The following is an 18463-nucleotide window of genomic DNA, read 5'->3' as shown; positions in this document are numbered from 1 at the left end:
TTTCTGCCCTAACTGGACACCTGCCCCTCCAGGGTCTGACCAGCGTCTCCCCATCCCAGAGCACTCCCAGGGCCCATCATTCAGGTTCTGTCTCATCCCTCCATGTCCTGAATCGCCCTGCTGCCAGTTCACCTGATTTTTCAGCCCCAGCCCTTGAAACCTCAGCACCAAGTCACCAGCATCAATCCTAGCCCAGCCCTTCCTCTTCCCCCGGGCTCTGGCCCTGGACAGCTCCGCAGCCTCCTCCCTAGTGTGGATCCTGGTCCTTGCAGCCTGCCGACTGCGGCCACACTCCTGGCCCCTGCCAGCCCACCCAAAGCCTAAACATCCTTCAGAACCACACCCTGCCACCCAGCCTGAGCCTGGCCCCACATCCTGGTGGCCTCGCTCCCCACTCCCATTCTGCCCCAGACGCCGCTGGCCCCGGCCTTCTTCCTGCTCCCCCTACCTGGCGCAGGTTTCGAGTGACCCGGACATCGTGCCAGGCGTTGTCGTTGAACTTGCCGTTGACGGGTTCCACCAGGGCTTCAAAGGCTCCCGAGCCCAGGTTGATGACGAGCCAGACCGCCCCGGATTTGAGGGACAGGTTGACGTAGTCGGCCGACTTGCCCGTGTGCAGCATCAGCCCATTGCGCTGCAGGGTGCGGAAGGCCAGCGTAATCTCGTCCGTGCTGCTCTGGATCGGGTTGTGTGACAGGTCGTAGCAGAAGAACTCATTGCCCTTGAAGGTCGCCACAAACTCTTCCTTGCCTGGATGCCACCGTGGAGAAATGGAAGAGGGCTGAGTGGCGTGGGCACTCCAGACCTCCCTCTTCCCCTCCAGCCGGGGTACCCAGAGCCTCTCGATCCCAATTGCAAGCTATAGGCTCACTCTCCTCCCTCCACTGGCCCCCTCCTCTCTGGACCCCGCCATCTTTGCTGTCAGAAGCAGCTTCCTCCACGCCTATCTCCAAGGCAGGAGGCTGCTAAGTGGCTCTCACACTGACAGCTGACAATTAAGCTGCCACAGGGCCAGGCGAAGCAGACAGAAGCAGGCAGCCTCACCGTCTCCTCCCCACCAGCCCTCCCCCAGCCACTCCCCTTAACAGAAAGATGCGGAAGAGAGACAAGAGGCTGCACCTGAAGTCTTCCTAGAGTGTCCCCCTATGGCGGGGCACCAAGGGTCTCCTGAGTGCAGCCCACTTCCCCCTCCTGCCTCTTGTCCGGTGATGGCCATTCTCACTGCCTGGGAACAGTCTCAAGCCTGACCACCTGGGATGGGACTAGCAGGCCTGCTTCATAGCACTGAGCAAATGGAGAGAATGGGGTGGGGGGGCAGGGGGAAGACACATGGGAGGGTGATGTGGGTGACAGATGTCCCAGGGAGCAGGGGGTGGGGCTTACACAGGAGGCCACCGTGATGGCTGTCACCATCCCCCCCAACTTCCTAGTCCAACCTGAGAGGACAGTGCTGACAGGTCCTAGATTGAGCGCCTCCGAGGGTGGCCAGAGGGCAGGTGTAGGACCCGTGTGCCAGGAGATGACTGGAGGCAAGATACACGGGCAGGCCTGGCTCTCGTGTGTGTGTGTGTGTGTGTGTGTGTGTGTGTGTACACCCAGCACAGGGCTCCTTTCACTGGCACTCTTTAAACAGAAGTGAAAACAACTGGAAGGGCCTTAGGGGCATTTAGCTTTCTACAAATGGATGACAACGGCTTAGTGGTGGGAAGGTGGTGTCCTAACCCTACACCTTCACGAGCCAGAGCCCACATCCATTGAGGGAAGAAAACGGGCCGTGGAGTCAAGGGAGCACAGAGGACCTGGACTCTGACAGCGACTCGTTTCTCCTTCCAGCTGGGCCCACCCATCTCGCAGGTGAGGCTGGGAGTGAGCAAGACAGCTGGCGGAGGGCCTCCGTGGAGGGCGGGGTTCTTCAGCACAGGCCCCCAGGCCCAGGAAGAAGCGGGGCATTCGGCCCTCAGAAGGCACCTGCCCGCAGTATGCCAGGCCCCATCATCAGCACGGCATGTGGAAGCCGGGGCTCTCTGGGTGCGCCTCCTGCAGATGTCTCTCCCCTGCACAACAGCCCTGCTCTCCCTCCGGGCAGGCTGCCCGCAGACTCAGTCCTCACTGCCTCCGGATGCCAAGGCACCAGCTGCTGCCCCAGAGCCTGGCACGGCACTGCTGCAGCTGGCAAGGCCCGGTTTCCTGAGGCTGTGGGGCAGCAATGGCTGGTGGGGCACGGGCCACATCGGGACAGCTGGAAGCCCCACTCTGCCCACCTGAGGGCTCCAGCAGAGAGGGCCAGAAAACAAAGAGGAGGAGACAAGGAGAGACAAGGAGGGAAAAGTAGGGAAGAATGGTGATGTGGAGGCAGGCCACATGGAGAAGGAGAAAATGGGCCACAGGGGACAGAAGGGGTCTGGAGACAGCGCAGAGCTGGGAGCGAGCAAGAGGTGATGGGGAAGCAATCTGGATAAAGACAAGCACTAACTGGGAAGGGACAGGTAAGGGTGATGGAAGAGGGCCAGCAAGGAAAGGGGGACAGAGACCTCTAGGGAAAGGACGCCAAGGCCTTGCTGTTTCCATAGCAACCAGGCCTGCTGCCCAGGCACTGGCAGAGCCGGGGCGGGGGGGCTCAAGGACCAGAAAAGGGAACATGTTTGACCTTGAGTTTGCTCCACGTCCTAGTCTCTCCCGAAAGCCCAGCCTCCCCTCCCACTCCCTCACCTTCACTGCAGTCAAAGAAAATATTAAAAGGAGAGTCAAACAGAAAGAAAGGAAAGAATAAGGCAACCACGTGGAAAAGTGATTGGAACAGAACAAAAGAGCCCGGTGAAAAGGAGAGAGGCGGGCCTAGAGCCGGACCCGGCTGCCAAGGCAAAGTGGAGAAACGAGGCCATTCCTCGACTCTTCCGGGCTCTGCTCAGGTCTCCTGGGAGAGGAGCCAGGGTAAACGTGTCCTCCATTGCCTGCCCCCGCCAGAGACCCAGCAGGCCAGGGACGGGAAGAGGCTTGGAGCAGCCAGAGGGAACCTGGAAGAACTGGAGGAGAGCGACGGAGAAGAGATGAGTAAATGTGAACCAGAAAACCCAAGAACGGTGGGAAGGACAGACAAAGACCGCCCTGGGGTGGGGAGGAAGCAGCAGGACCTCTTGGGATTGGTGGGGATGCGGGGGGGGGGCGGTCTGTCAGGTAAGCATGTGGGGGTCGCCAGGCCCGCTGAACTCCCAAGAGCATGAAGCCGCTCTGAAAGGAACGGGACCTGAAACAGCAGGGGGCGCTCGCTCCCATCCCGCCGGGTGGACGCCCCGGAACTACAACTCCCAGCATCCCTTGAATATTACCGCTCCTAACCGTCCCTGGCACAGGCAAGGGGTCACTGCTGACACTCGTTTGTCTCCCAGGGTCGGGGAAGTGGAGCCCCACCAGTGTCCCCAGTCAAGCTGGATGTAGCTGGAGACCAGTTGTTAGGGTCCTAGACCTCTAAAGGCCGTGAGGGGCAGAGCAGCCGCCTCCTTTTCAGGCCCTGCTCAAAGCCCTCCTCTGGGAAGGTCTCCAGCCCCCTCAGCCCCTCCCTGCTCTCAAGCACTACAGCTGTCTGTTCTGCTCATTTGGCACTTACTGCCTAGTAACATCTTGTACTGCTCCCTTGAGAGGAAGTATGATGTGAAAAAGAAGACCTGGGCACTAATGCTGGCTCTTGCACCAGCTTTGTGACCTTGGCCAAGAGGCAGCATCTGTAAGGCCCAGCTTCCTCCTCAGGACAAAGATCGTCTGCCTACCTCCCAGGTTGCTGTGGGCATCTAGAAAAAGACTGGATGGGGTGAGGCTTCCTAAACTGTAAACCATTCCACAAATAAACGACTCGTGTTACCGGGATGTAACGTTCTGTGTGTGTGCGCGCTGCCTCTCCCTCTCCATCAATGAATAAACTAGCTCCTCTGCACACAGTCTGCACTCTGCCTGTACTTCGCACGTACCAACACTGTACTGTAGTTATTTGTTAGAACGTCAATGAGCCCCTTGAGAACAGAGCCCATTCGCCCATTTAAAATAAATCTGCTGAGCACACGCCTACATATGTGCCAGGAGCCGTGGAAAGCACCGGGGGTATACGAACGAAAATACCCAATCACTGTCCTCAGGGAGCTCGGTTGAGAGGGGGAGGCAACCAGGTAAAGTGACAGTTACGATGCCGTGTGGCGAGTGATATAATGAATGTGCAGACAAAGGGAACACCATGCAGAGTCTGGGGTTTGCCGAGGGAACTTGGGGGAGACTTCCAGTGCGGGTGGCCTAGCTACTTTTTCGAGAGTCAGCTGAAAGAGATACCAAACGGCTGGGGAAGAGGGCAGAGATGGCAGAAATCCAGGCCAACAGAACAGCACGTTCTAAAGAACAGGACTTGACAGCCCTAGGGCTTGGCACCCACTGGAGCTCCTTGAGGGGTTGCTTCTCTGCCCTGCAAACTTCTTAGGAAAAGATTCTCTTAAGAGATAGCCTTAGTGCAGGAAAAATAAGGAGCTTGAAACCTACAGCCCTGAGACAGGATAAAGGGCCCCAGGCTGGCCTCAGGTGCATTGGTGAGGTCAGTCTCATCTGTAAACCAAGGGCCACAAGCCCTTCCACTGGTGGGGCGTGAAGGCTCACTGAAGTGACGCCTGTGTTACATATCTATTAAAAATGCCAATGTCTTCACCAGAATCCCCCTGGGCTGACACCGAGCGTGCCGTCAGAATGTGACGGTTAAACGGGGTGTCGAACCTGCTGCCCAGCCACTCTCCCAGGGAAACAGGTACTCTCAAGGCATCCCTGTTCTTTGGCCTAAACAACTGCCACAAGAAGACCTCTGTGTTCTAGAAATAGGTCATCAGGACAACAGGGCTTTGGGAAAGAGACGGAGTTCTGTGGCCCTTCACACCAGGGCAGGTACTACGGGTGCGGGGTTGACCTCAGAGCCGGTAGAAGGCGCGAGGCCTCTGTTGACTCTGCTGCCCTCCAGGAAGTGAAGTTGGCCTGCGGGGGTGGTAAGGGCTGGGCTCTCTGGGGACTGTGGGGTCACTGACCTTTTGACGGCTGGTGCACATCGCCGGCTCCTCCTCTCCCGGCCCCCCCCTCGGAGAACAGTAAGGACCCTACTGGAGAAGCAGAATTGGGGAGTCAGGCACAGGGGGCTAGCCAGGCAGTCCCACCCCAGCCTTGAGGTGATAGAGGGCCCTTTCCAGGGCAGAGCGCCTGCCTGGAGGTACAGTGGGGGTAGGGGTGTGCTCTGGATACTCATTTGCTTCAGGGCCTCCGGGGAAGGAGCTGGTTGACAAACCAAGAACACCAGCCCCACAAACCCCATCACACTCACAGCCACGGATTCCACCCCTCGCCCAGGGCTGGGGAGATTGGGATGGAGGAGCAGAGGCCTCATTGCCGGTTGAGGAGCCCCTTCTGCCCGACAGCCTGCCAACGGGACAGCCCTCTGGTCCTGGGGGCCCTGAACGTCCACAGCCACTCTCAACCCCGACCGTCTGGGCCAGGTCCCTGCTCTTCCACTCGTGCAAGCTTGACACAGCACCCCTCTTCCAAAACCACCTCCGTTCCCACACCAAACCCCTCTTCTGTTCTCTGCCCATATTCAAGGCAAGCCTGGTTCTCCCTCTACACCTGTTCGTTTATTAGTGTGTGCTAGTAAACGAAGGTTGCCCTCGTCCACTTCTTGGCCAGTTAGCCCGAGGGGCTTCCCAGGGGCGGGGCTGCGCTCCATTTGCTCCTGGTCCTTGCATGGTGCCCTCAGCAGGGCTGTGCACACCAGCAGGTCCTGCCAGACCGAGCTCACCGTGGGAGCAGGAAGGCCTTTCTCAGGGAGGACATCTCGCTCCCCGCTGCCCAGTCCCCTGACCCTGGGCCTCCTCTCCAAAGTCCGCACAGTCACCACATCTGGGCCCCAGGCTGCCTTGAGCTCTCCGCCCATCCCGACCAGGGTCTCCCAAGCACCACAGCTACCACCAGCCCCTAGGAGATGGTTCTTGAGGGGAACTCAAAGATGGAGTTTAAAAGTCCCTGTCTGGGCCCTGATTCCAACCCCAGTCCCCAGAAATAAAGCTAGAATAATGCCTGAGCTGTGGCCTTTCGGGGGTGGGGTGGGGGTGGGGGCTTTAGGGATCCTTCAGGCCTTCATCTATAACAATGGTAAGCCATAGCCGGCATCTCCAGAACCAGGCACTGAGAGGCAAGAAGGATGTGAATCGACCAGCCAGACCCTGACTACCCACTCGGGACTTCCTCCTTTCACACATTTCTTGTCATAATTTCACATCCCTGCATGAATTCCAGGTCTCTACCGCCCCAGGCCTAAATCCATCACATTCCAGATCTCAGTCTCTCCCCACAGCCCAGCCTGCATCCTGTAGGCCTCTCCTGTCTACGGGCTAAGACCCTCACCCCATCTCTCTGGAAGGTGAGCCCCGACAGAGGACCACTTGGGTACCGGAGCAGTGCCTGAGGGTCTGGGAGGGAGTCAGTGACAGGAAGGTCAGAGCTGGGGGATCGTGGTCAGGACTCCTGGGCTCTGTCTCCAGGTTTGCTGAACACCAGGGCTTTTAAAGATGGTAAGGACTTGGTCGAAGGGAGGCTAAAAATAGCTGAGCAGTCCCAAAGGTACCACCAATTAAAGGCTGTGTAATCACTAGCAAGTCATCTCTGGGCTTAAATGCCCTCATCTGTCAAACAGGGTCAGGAGACATCCTCAAGTCACCGGGGAGGGTGTATGGGCCTGGGTGGGGCGGTAGGGGGGAGCTGTGGAAAGGGGGCATCCCACAGCAGCAGGGTGAGGGGAATGAGGCTGCCTAAAATCCTCTTCCTCCAGCCCATGCTTTTCTCTTTGTATTTGGGTTCACAGAAGAGAAAGAATGATCAGAATGAGTGGAAGGAAATAAAACACCACCATGAGAAAGAAAAAAAAAAAAAAGCAAGATACACTATCAGGAAAACGCAAAAAAGGTGACTGGAGACAACGGCAGGAGTTCAAACATCTCTTGATGTCAGAAACCAAGGTGGGATGAGGGCGGATGGAGTGAGTCAGGGGTTAGGGGAGCGGAGAGCACACACGGGGAAAAGCCCCCCACCCCCTGCCCCAGCACCCAGTAAAATAAAGATGTGGCAGAGGAAGGGGGTAGGAAGGCAGGAAGGAGGCGGGGCAGGTGGAGGAGGGGGAAGAGGGTGGGGAGGGGGCGGGGCCAGAAAATCCAGGCGCAGGTTGGGGGCCATCCAATCCAAACCAAACCAGAACTTCAAACCATACCTTCGCTGTTTAACGTCAGGTGAGCCGGACCTTGGAAAGGGGAAGGAGAGAAAGAAAGAAAGGAGAAAAAAAAAGGAAGAAAAAAAGAAAGAAAAAGGGAAAGAAACAAAGAAAACACGAGTCATCAAAATCAGCCAGAGAGAGGGGAGAAAAAAGCTTTTGCTGCCACAATTTAAAAACCCTTTTAACTTGTGACAGACATCGGGGGAAAGCCCCCAGCCCAGAGCTGAGGGGAGGGGCCCCGATGCCGAAACAGAAGGTGGAGGGCACGAGAAGGGGAGAGAGAGAGAAAAGGGGGCGGCGGAAAGGGGGACGGGGTACAGGCAGAACCAGAGGGAGGAGGGGGCAGGGAGTTACTGCACGGGGGAGAGGAGAGTTTGGTTTCTTTTTTTTTCTTCTTGCCGGAAAAAAAAAAGGAAAAGGAGGAGAAGCATGAGGCTGGGAGGGCTGCTTTTTCCTTTTTCTTTTTTTCTTTTTTTTTTTCTTCCGGGAGGCGGAGAGAAAAAAAAACAGTCAACGAGAAAAACGATTCAGATGAAGGAGAAAATAAAACACGACACAAAAATCAAAGCCACCTGGAGAGAGAGAGAGTGTCCTGTTAGCATGGGATTGAGCTGGCAAGCGGGATCTCCACCCTCCACCCATCCCACGAGCCTGGCAGAGACGGAAGGACTGGGGCGTGAGGAGACTGGGCCTGGACGGCCTCTCCCACCAAAGGGGGCTGTGGAAAAGCCTCTATCCAGGCCCCTTCGCCCAAGCTGCACTCCCCACAGCCTTGGAATGGGTAGCAGGCACCTTGCACACCCGGGTTCTGCGAGAAAACTGGGGCTCAGGAGGACAAAGAGCAGCAGCAGGTAGGAGGAAGCAGAATCCAGGGGCATGCTGGATCAAGAAGGGGGTCTTGGGACTTCTCTGGTGGTCCAGTGGCTAAAACGCCACACTTCTGCTGCAGGGGGCCCCTCAGAAGTCGGGAAACTAAAATCCCACATGCCCTGGGGCATGGCCAAAAAATTAAATAAATAAAGAATGGGGGTCTGGGACCTTCCATGCAGAGGCCCGGGAGGCTAGGCCAGCACCCTCGGATAGCAAAGACAAAAGAGGACAGCCAGGACCCCCAAGAGGGAGCTCCCTAAGAGGCCAACACACCTCACTCAAACTATTTTATGAAAAAAACAAAACCTATTCTACGGATCCTCTTTCTCCGGCCAGGTCTCCTCCGAGGTGCCCCAAGAGCTGAATTTTGGAAATGGGAAACACCAGCCCTACATCCAAGACTGAGAGTAAGATTGATTGGGATTTTTTTCAGAGTCGCCTTGGTCCCTTGAGAGAGCCTTGTCAGCTCTGATTTGGGGATCCCCTCGGCCTCGGGGGGAGAGATTCTGGCCCACTCGACCAGTACCCCAGTCCCTGAAAGGCACCAGTCAAAGAAAACTCCCCTCCAGAGAGGCTAGCAGCACCAGGCCCCACAGCTGAGCTGAGACCCCGGGGCTCCCCCAGGCAACCAGTCAGCCCCACCAACCTCCGCCCTCACCTCCCCACCCCTGCACCCGTGGGGTCTGACCAAGAAAGTGGGGAAGGAACGGCCTTGCAGCACCGCACTGCCCTTGGAAACCACCCCAGGGGCTGTGATCATGAGATGTGGGCCTTGCAGGCAGAAAGGCAGGAGCAGGACAGAAGATAGGGGAAGCGCTCCAGCTGTCCCTGGGGCAAGGCTGAGGGTCAGGATGCCTGGGTTCCAGAAAGAAAGACAGCAAAAAGGCCAGAAGGGCATGGTGGAGGGCCAAGGGCCTGGGCCCAGCGGAGATGGGCGAATGGTTCCTGCTGCCCTCTTCTAGTCTTAGGTGCCATGGGTCTCTCCCAATCTCTGGGTCCTAGGCCAGCTAGGGGAGGGGAGCACGGCCACTGAGGGCTGCCTCCGGACAGAAGAGCTCTTGGGGAGACACAGGTTTCATCCACAAAACTGGAGGGAACCCAAGTATTTGGACCGAGTCTCATTCCTTGCTCCGAATGCCCCCACCAACTGTTTCCCCCAAAACTACCATCTTCTTCCAAACCCCCTACTTGCAGGACCCAGACCCGGGGCCCTAGCCCCTCATCCAGGTCTTCCAGGCCCAAGAGCCGAGTGCCCTGTGAACCCCGCTTCTGTCCCCACAGGCCCGCACCACTGCTGGGGCAGCGGCTTCTCCACCTCGCAGACCCTTGCACCGCCCGGCTCCCCGCCAGCCTCATTAGCATGCGGCACTTTCCTCTGTCACCACGGCAACCAGCTGCTCGGTTCCCTCAGGCGTGACAGCACCAGCCATCTTGGGGAAGGGGAAGCCCGTTCCCTGCCCCGTCGTCTACCCATCTCCCCGCAGCTCAGGCCAGCCTGGCCCAAGGGTGCCCTCCCTAAAGCCTGCCTCCTTACCCGGCCTGAATTCACTGCTATCCCCAGGCCCTGGCCCTCTTCCTTACACCCCTCCCTGCTTCCACCTGTGGCATCAGCCCCTCCGCCTGCCCCTGAAGAAGAGCCGGCAGTGACGGATGGCGTTACTAAGGGTCCTTTCCTAGGGCGCTTTGTCTGGCTGCTTCTGGGTCTCCTCTCCCTGCTACAAAAGGCTAGAGGGAAAGGAGCCAGGGATACCAGGATCCCCAAAAGGAGATACTTGACAAGAGCCTGGGGAGCAGGATGGCTAGGTTCCTGGGAGAAAGCTAGGCCTGAGCCACAGTGTCCAAGGACCGGAAAAGGGGGCGAAGGCACGGAGGACTCAGAAATCTGAAGGGGGACCCGCAGAGTCCAGAGTGTAGCGCCACTGAGGAGTCCCCCAGTCCACCCCCATGAAGCCACCACCTGCCAGACCTACTGCCCCACTCTCAGCCGCACCCCCTCACTCTCCTACCAGAACCCCAGGGAGGACCAGCGTCGAAAGAAGAAAGAGGGCTACAGGGGGCAAGACTGGAAGACACACAAGCAGCCACGTCACAGAGACACACAGATGCATCACATCCCTGCGTGTGTATACACACACATACACACACACACAGCCACAGACACACACCCCTGCCCAACCACTGACATGCAAGGCCTCATCCAGACCAGCAGGCCACCATGGTGTCCCCAAGAGACGGCTCAGTGGGCTCAGTCCCCACTGTCCCCGCAACCCAGCTTCTCTCTTGGCCCTCTAGTCTACTTGTTTGGAGAACTGTTCCCTGTTTTCTCCCCTTCAGCTCCAGGCCACTGCTCCTCCCCTACCAGCCCTCCAGCTTCTTCTCTGGCCTGGCTGTTCCCTGGTGCTTCTCCCCTTTCTGCCCCTCCCTGCGCTGCCTCCTTCCTCTTCCTGCTTCTACTTGCCCCCCCTCCTTCCTCTGGTCTGTCTGCCCCCTCCCCGCAGGCTCTCTCCTCCACCCTTTCCCCCTCTTCCTCTTGCATCTCTCCCTTTGTTCCGGAGGAGACTCGACATCAAGAGCAAGTAAAAGTCACATCAGCACTAAATCTTATCTCCGGCCCTCAGAAGGCTGCGTCCACGCAGACGCGCACACTCTCTCTCTTACACACACCCAGAAGTAAACACTGACACACGGAGAGACAGGCCCAGACAGGACAGATGCAGACACAGATGCAGACGCTCTACAGAGGCTCCAGAGACACGGGCCACAGAAGACGGGACGCTGGAGGGGCACACAGCTCCGCACACACTCAGATGTGTACACGAGTGCACGTGTACAGACATGCACACAGATACAACAGAGCTGCATGAACACGTGTGCACACAGGTTCACATACACACACGCATGCACACATGGGTGCCTGCCTACAGGGATCAGGGGACCTGAGGACACTCAAGGAGAAGGGACATCGGGGAGAAAGACGAGCCAAACGTGGACACCACGAGGGAAGGTGGATTCCAGCCCCACACTCAGCCAAGCCCTCCTTGCCTTTCTGCCCGAGACTCCTGCATCCAGGGCAGGGTGGGCTGCCCACATGCTTCCCAGTCCCGCTGCTCCAGGAAGAAAGTATGGGACAGATTTAGTGACCGGGATCCTCTTTCCCTCCCAGCCCCCTGCCTGCCCCCCGTGGGGGCCGCGTGAGCTCCACTGCAGCCCTGCCTTCAAGCTTGGACCATCCAACCCAGTCTTTTCTCCCTGATCTGGTCCACCTCGAAGAAGGAAAAGAAACACGGAAAAGCACAGTGAGAGGAGAAGGTTCAGAGAATGACAGGAACCCAGAGGGACCCCGGGGCAGGACAGAAACAAATAAGTCCAGGAACAGAGCCCTGGAGAAAAAGAGAGGCAGAGACAAAAACCAGAGAGAGGCAAGGCAAATGAAGCAGAAGACCGGGCAAGAATGGACAGAGAGACCCTGAAGCGAGGCACGCTCGGTGCCCTTGCCTGGGCCTGGGCCGAAGGAAGAAGCAGACCACCCTACCTACTCATGCCAGCCCAGGGGATAGGGGACTGCAAGTGTGTCAAAGAGGAGAAACGGCCACCCAGCGCACACACTCTGACCCAGGGGCCTGACCCCCTACCCCTGGCCTGCACTCTTCAGACCCCGGAGTGAATTCTACCTGAGCACCACCCCCAGGCCGTGGCAGTATGGCCCTTCTACGCTTCCTCCCCTGGGCTGAGCAAAAACATATCTTTTCAGTCATTTCTGGACACTTGTGAATCTTCAGCCCCACCCCTCCAGCTCCACTCCCAGTCTGGTCTCCTCTCAGGGAGGAAGACAGGCCGGTGGGCAGAAGCGCTGAGGACAGGCAGTGGAAGGACTGGCCCTGCCAGGCAGTTCTCCCCAGCAGACCAGAAAGAGGGGACAGGTGAAGGGTGGGGCCAAGGCAGCCAAGAGGACACCGTTCCCTGGGCACCCCCAACATGGGCAGGGGAGGGGGCCGCCAGGACCCCCAGCAAGTGATCCACCACTCCCAGCGACCAAGAGGTGTCACTCACCTTCCATGGGGTGCTCCTCTATAGGCCAGCGAGGTTCAGGAAGGGGGAGGCAAAGAGAGAGAAAAAAAGAGGGCCGTTAACGTGGGTACTAAGGACAGGGCTCCACGCGGAGTGATGGGAGGTGGGTTTAAGGTCTTCTAGCCCGCCCAGGCCTGGACACAAGTCACCCAACCTGGAAGGCCCCTGGGGGATGAGACAGAGACCAAGCTGTTCCCTGAGTTGGCACCTCACAAATAGGGTCACACAGCCCAAGGGGACCTGAGCCTAAGTCACATTTCAGGAAACTGAGGCCCAGGACAGGGAGGCAACTGTTCAAGGTCACATGGAGAATCGGAGGCCAGGCCAGGAGCAGCAGTCAGGTGCCCAGCCTCCCCCAGCACGCTCCTCCCTGCACGCCACCGCATCTCAGAGACAGATGGGGACACGCTCACGCAGGGCTCACCCTCACTGACACACTGACACACATAGGCACTTAGTGATGCAGAGACATGTATAATCTCTCACACAACACACACCTGAGGCCTTTGCACACTCAGACCCAACCGTGCTCCCCATCACCACCCTTGGGGTTTGGGGATTAGTACACAGCTTCTGTCGCAAAGTGCTGCACGACTCCCATCCCAGTCATTCAGCCTCTCTGAGCCCCCAGTGCCTCTCCAGGGTGGAGACGGGTGGACTAGGACCCCTCTGAGGCCCCTTCTGGCTCTGGTTCTGCAATTCTGGGATAAATGACTTTTCAACAGCTGGCTAAGACAAAGTGCCCCCAGGCTGGATGGGCTACTTCAGTGGTAGAAGGGGGTCAAATTTCGGGGGGCCAGACTGAACCCACCCCTCTGTCATGCCACAGCCTTTGGGCAGTCAGCCCTCACCGCTTAGAGGCCTGCCTGAGCCTGTCCCTCGGGCTCACCACGTAGGTCAAGAGGGAAGGAAGGAAGGGAGGGAGCCGAGAGGCGATTCCTTCAACCAAGCTCAAGAAGGCTGGGCTCACACACACACACACACACGCACGCACGCGTGTGCACACACACGTGTGTAAGTGGACCCCAGGACACACATGTGCACAGGCAAACAGCTGTTCAGGACACACTCATGCCCGCATGCACACACTTTGTGTTATTGTCTCATCCGCTCTCAGGGGGTTAGGTAAACTCCAGAAGCACACTGTCATTTGTCACATCTTATACCCGCCCCCACAGTACACACACGGGCTCCATGCAGAATCAATACCCGCACTGTGATCTAATACATAATATGAGCTGCACACCACCCAGACTCCCTCCAGGGGCTGGAGACCCACCCAATCCACCCCCACCCCCTCCGTGAGGAACACAGCTCCCTTTTTTGTCTATGATCTATCATCTCCCATTTTCTAAACCCACACACACAAGCCTGTACGTATCTACATGTGTTACACACACACTTCTCTACAACCCAGGGCTTCTTTTACCTGGCAGCCGCATCCCCCAATAGCCATGTATACAACGACTTGCTTAAATAAACTGAATCACACGACATTTATGGCGGGGAGGGGTGCTGGCTAGGAAGGGGCCCCCAGGAAAACCCTTGGGCTCTCATGAGCAGCCCTGTGTCTGGGATCACTTTGGCCCCCATGTGCTGGGGCCCTGGCCGGTCAGCACACTCATCTCTGCAGCTCCTGCACAAACAAGCAGGCTCCGGGTTTCTGGATAATCCAACATGGCGGGGATTGCAAATCCTATTCCCACCTGCCACAAATGTGGGTCATGCTATACTCAGGAAGGTGAAACAACCAAGTTTAGTTTGCTGCCTGCACGAGTCCCCTGTCTCCTGGCTTCCTAGAGAGGCACCTGGGGACTCATTGGCCTCTTCTTCCTGGCTGCACTTCGCTTTCTGCTGATTCACCTGTGCCCCTCACCTGCCATCATGGGCCCCTCCAGGCTCAGCCCGTGCCCTCCACACTCCTCTCTCTTCTCCCGCCCTGCTCCATGAGAGCTCACTTTCATGGCTGAGGGACCCCCAAACCTGTTATTTGTAGCCCTGGCTTTTTCCCTGCGGGCCAGTCCTGCACCCACGGCTGTGCGCTCAGCAATCACTCAATTCCTGACATCCAGCCCCTGCTCAAGCCACGCTCGACATCTCCACCCTCTGCAACAAAGTGCCCATTTCCCTGCCTGCAGCAAAGACACTGCTTTCAACAAATGCTTCTTTTTTTTAATTTTATTTTTCAGCTGCACTGAGTGGCATGTGAGATCCTAGTTCCCAGACCAGGGATTGAACCCATGTCCCCTGCACTGGAAGCACAGGGTCTTAACCACTGGACTGCCAGGGAAGTGCCTCAACCAATGCTTCTCATGGAGTATATGCCCCACACACTGCCACACTCCAGAGATGCCATGAGTCAGTCACACATTGTGTGCCATTACACGCCAGCTTCTGGGCAACCCTCACAAGCTTGGTATGTTATCTCCTTCCTTTGCACAGAAAAGGACACTTGCCCAGGAGCACAAAATCACCTCTGCCTTTGCCCACTGCACTCCTTGGTCATCAGAGCCCCCACACTCACCCCTGACCCGGGTTCCTGCCTTAGTCTCCTGCCGGTTGGTCCCCCCACCCAAACCCAGCCTGGCTCTCTTGGTACATGTACCAGCTACACCTTACTAAGTACCATCGTGATCAATACACACGCACACACACACGCACATGGGCAGAACTTCTCAGTGGCTCAGGTACAGACCTCTTCTGTGCTTCTGACCTGCCTACAGAGAAGCGTGACCCGAGTGGCTCACATGCTGAGTGTCCTCCTGTCCACGATGGCCCTCTCCTCCTGCTAGCCTTCCCTGATCAGATCAGGCACTCTAAAAGTAGCCTTGATCTTTTTTTTTTCATATACCAATCACCAGGTCCTATCAATTCCAGCTTCTAAAACTCTAAAAGCTCAGCTTGACTCCTTGAAACCCTTTCTATCCCTCGATCACCATCAGGACAGCCCAAGTCCAGACCCTCCTCAGACCCTCTTCTCAGAACACTCTTAAAGGATCTCCCCCTACGTCAGTCTTTTTACCCTGTAATTCACAGTCCAAGCACCACCAAAGTGGTCCAACCAAGTCATGACTCTGCTTAGAACTCTTCAAGGCTTCCCAGGACCTACAAGATCAAGTCCAGTCTTTTTTTTTATTTTTATTTTTGGCTGCACTGGGTCTTCGTTGCTGCACCCAGGCTTTCTCTAGTCATGGCAGGGGCTACTCTTTATCACAGGAAGGGCTACTCTTTGCCGCAGTGAGCAGGCTTCTCACTGCAATGGTTTCTCTTGTTGTGGAGCATGGGCCCCAGGCGCTCAGGCTCAGTAGTCAGGGCAGATGGTCTTAGTTGCTCCACAGCATGTGGGATCTTCCCAGACCAGGGATTGAATCTGCATCCCCTACACTGCAAGACGGATTCTTAACCTCTGGACCACCAGGGAAGTCCAAGTCCAGTCTTTTTTGTTTTTCTTTGTGTTGTTTTTAGGGGATTGTGCCGGGACTCAGCTGCAGCACACAAGAATTTTGTTGCGGTGTGCAGAATCTTTGTGGCAGCATGCAGGATCTTTAGTTGCGTCACACAAGCTCTTAGTTGTGGCATGCGGGATCTAGTTCCCTGACCAGGGATCAAACCCCAGCTACCTACGTTGGGAGGGCCGAGTCTTAGCCACTGGACCACCATGGAAGTCCCAGTCCAATTTTCCTGAGAAAGTCCATTTGAGGTTTTACCACACCTCCCTCCAACCTCCCCTCCTTGCAACAATCCAGGCTCCAGCCACACCCCATTTCTCCACGTTTCCCTAATATGCCATGTGTCTATACATACTATTCCCTCGGCTGCCTGAGAAGTGGACTCCTGCTTTCAGACTAGGTCAGTCTATGTGGGTCTGTGTTCTGAGCTGATCTCCTAGCCATCCCTCTTTTGTGCCAGTTCTCAAGATGTACCTTGGCTTGTTATTTCACTTATCCGATCTCTATTGCGATTGTGTTTCCATGTCTGCTTCCTGGCTGGACTGTGAGATCTCCAAGAGCAAGGACAATGTCTCATTCATCTCTGTGTATCCAGCTGCTCACACAGTTCCTGGCTCAGAAAAAGGCAGGCCTGTGTTTGTTGAATGAATAAGAAGTTAAAAGTGAACACTCCTCACTTACCCAGCACTTTGAGTGAGCTTGACTCTTTCTGTGCACCATTTCCCTACTGTTAATACTTCATCAATAGATACCATTACTCCCTCAGAGAGATGGGGAGACCAAGGCTCGGAAAATGGAAGAAATTTGCCCAAGGCCACATTGCTGGGCAGAGGAGCAGAATCAAAATCTGAACCAAATCTGTCTGGCTTTAAAAGTTCTGATGAGCTGCATTCTGGGCCTGCAAGTCAAGATTTCTAGAAGCTGGTTTTAATCGCAGTTCCGATCTTATTTCCCATAAAGCACAACCAGGGACTTCCCTGGTGGCCCAGCCAGCAGCTAAGATGCTGCACTTCCAATCCCTGGGTTCCATCCCTAGTCAGAGAACTAGATCCCGCATGCTGCAATTAAGACCCAGCACAGCCAAATAAATAGGTAGTTAAAAAATAATAATAATAAAGCACAACCATCTCGGTCTGATACACTCAACTCACATCCTCTAGACTCTGCACTTGGGCCGTTTTCCTGGCGAGAAAGCCCTAGCTTTTCCTTTACCTCCACAAATCTCACTCAGCCATCCTTCAAGATCTAGCCAAGTTCTACCTCCTCCATGAAGCCTTCTCTGACCATGAGGGTTAATAATCATAGTAGCATTTATTGATCACTTAGAATAGTGCCTGGCACATCGTAAAGTGAAAGTGTTAATCGATCAGTCATGTTCAAGTCTTTGAGACTCCATGGACTGTAGCCCGCCAGGCTCCTCTGTCGATGGAATTTTCCAGGCAAGAATACCAGAGTGGGTAGCCATTCCTTTCTCCAGGGGATCTTCCAGAGTCAGGGACTGAACCCCAGTCTCCTGCATTACAGGCAAATTCTTTACCATCTGAGCCATGCGGGAAGACCTAAGGGTTTCCATTTGTTTTGTTCAGACACTAAGTTGTGTATGACTCTTGTGTATGACTTGCAACCCCATGGACTGCAGCATGTCAGGCTTCCCTGTCCTTCACCATCTCCTGGAGTTTGCTCAAACTCATGTCCATTGAGTCAGCGACATCATATTTCCATGTGTTCACTTATTTAGTCCTCACAACAACACGACCTCCATTTCACAGAATAGAACACTGAAAAACAATGGGATTCAGCAACTTGTCCAGGTTCACACAGCCAGCAGTTAGCAAACCCGAGATTAAACCCAGCAGCCCGTGCTCTTAACCATTCCACCCTAGGAGGCTCTCCTTGGGAACACCTCCCTCATCTCTGGGCTCTTACAGCAGTCGCTCCCCACCCAGCTCTCTCAGCTGTCCATCGCTTTCTGCCTGGAGCTGTCTCCAACAGCAGAAGCTGTCAGCACCACAGGTATTAGATGCTAGAGCTGACAGAGTGATTCCACATATGTGACCTCATTTACTCAACTTGCATACACGCAGGTCTTGACCGCCTCCCCCAAAGGCATAAATGGTATTGTCTTGGCTAACATGAATTCAGGATTCCAGCAGATTCATTATCAAGGACAGTGATGAAGACCAGAACCAAAGAAAAGAAACAGTGCTGAGCAGCCACAACCGACATGATAACAGTTATACATTAAAAACTGTTATTTTCTCATAGGGGAGCCTCTCACACCCAACCCAGAATCCACTCTCTGTTAGTGACACACAATTCTAACATGCTGGGAATGCTGATTTCCAAGTTCACAAACAGAGAGGGGTGGGGGGTGGTTGCTCCTTGACAACTCCTCCAAAGGGCGGAGGTGGAAAAACTAGAAAAAGCCAACATAAGAACACCAAAGTACAGCAGTCTGGCATCACTTCAGGCAGGCACATACCTCAACAAAGGAAGCCCTGAGTGACAGTCCGGGGCAATACCTGAGGGGAACCACGACAGCCTGAATCTTCCGGAAAAGCCTAAATCACCTTCCAAATGTGCTTAGGCAGGCAGGGAGGTGTGCAACATATTTTTTAAAGATTTCCATCTGAAATGTTGTAAATGGTGGTGAGTTGCGTATTTTAATGGGATAATGCCCCTCCTTTTCAGGAGGAGTTCCTCCCTGAGGGCTCCAGAAGGCTGAGAGTTTACCGATCGATTTCCACTGCCCTCTCTCAGTGGCAGAACAGCCCGCCGATAAAGATGGGAACACCCTCAT

At 55.7% G+C, this 18463-nt stretch overlaps 1 protein-coding gene across 1 annotated transcript in view; it reads right to left on the bottom strand.

Annotated features, from left to right (window-relative positions):
* Positions 1–18463, bottom strand: part of NRXN2 (neurexin 2) — a 103068-nt gene that overhangs the window by 74693 nt on the left and 9912 nt on the right. Inside the window, exons 3-6 of the mRNA XM_070359310.1 lie at positions 12197–12214; positions 7274–7303; positions 5049–5120; positions 449–750 (exon numbers count right to left, since the gene is read on the bottom strand). Coding sequence (XP_070215411.1) covers positions 449–750; positions 5049–5120; positions 7274–7303; positions 12197–12214 — 422 coding nt within the window. The remainder of the gene's footprint in view (positions 1–448; positions 751–5048; positions 5121–7273; positions 7304–12196; positions 12215–18463) is intronic.

Source organism: Bos mutus, chromosome 22 (assembly GCF_027580195.1).
Source record: "Bos mutus isolate GX-2022 chromosome 22, NWIPB_WYAK_1.1, whole genome shotgun sequence".
NCBI classification, from domain to species: Eukaryota; Metazoa; Chordata; class Mammalia; order Artiodactyla; family Bovidae; genus Bos; species Bos mutus.
Note: the sequence above shows the minus strand (reverse complement) of the source record. Positions and strands in the feature narration are given on the sequence as shown.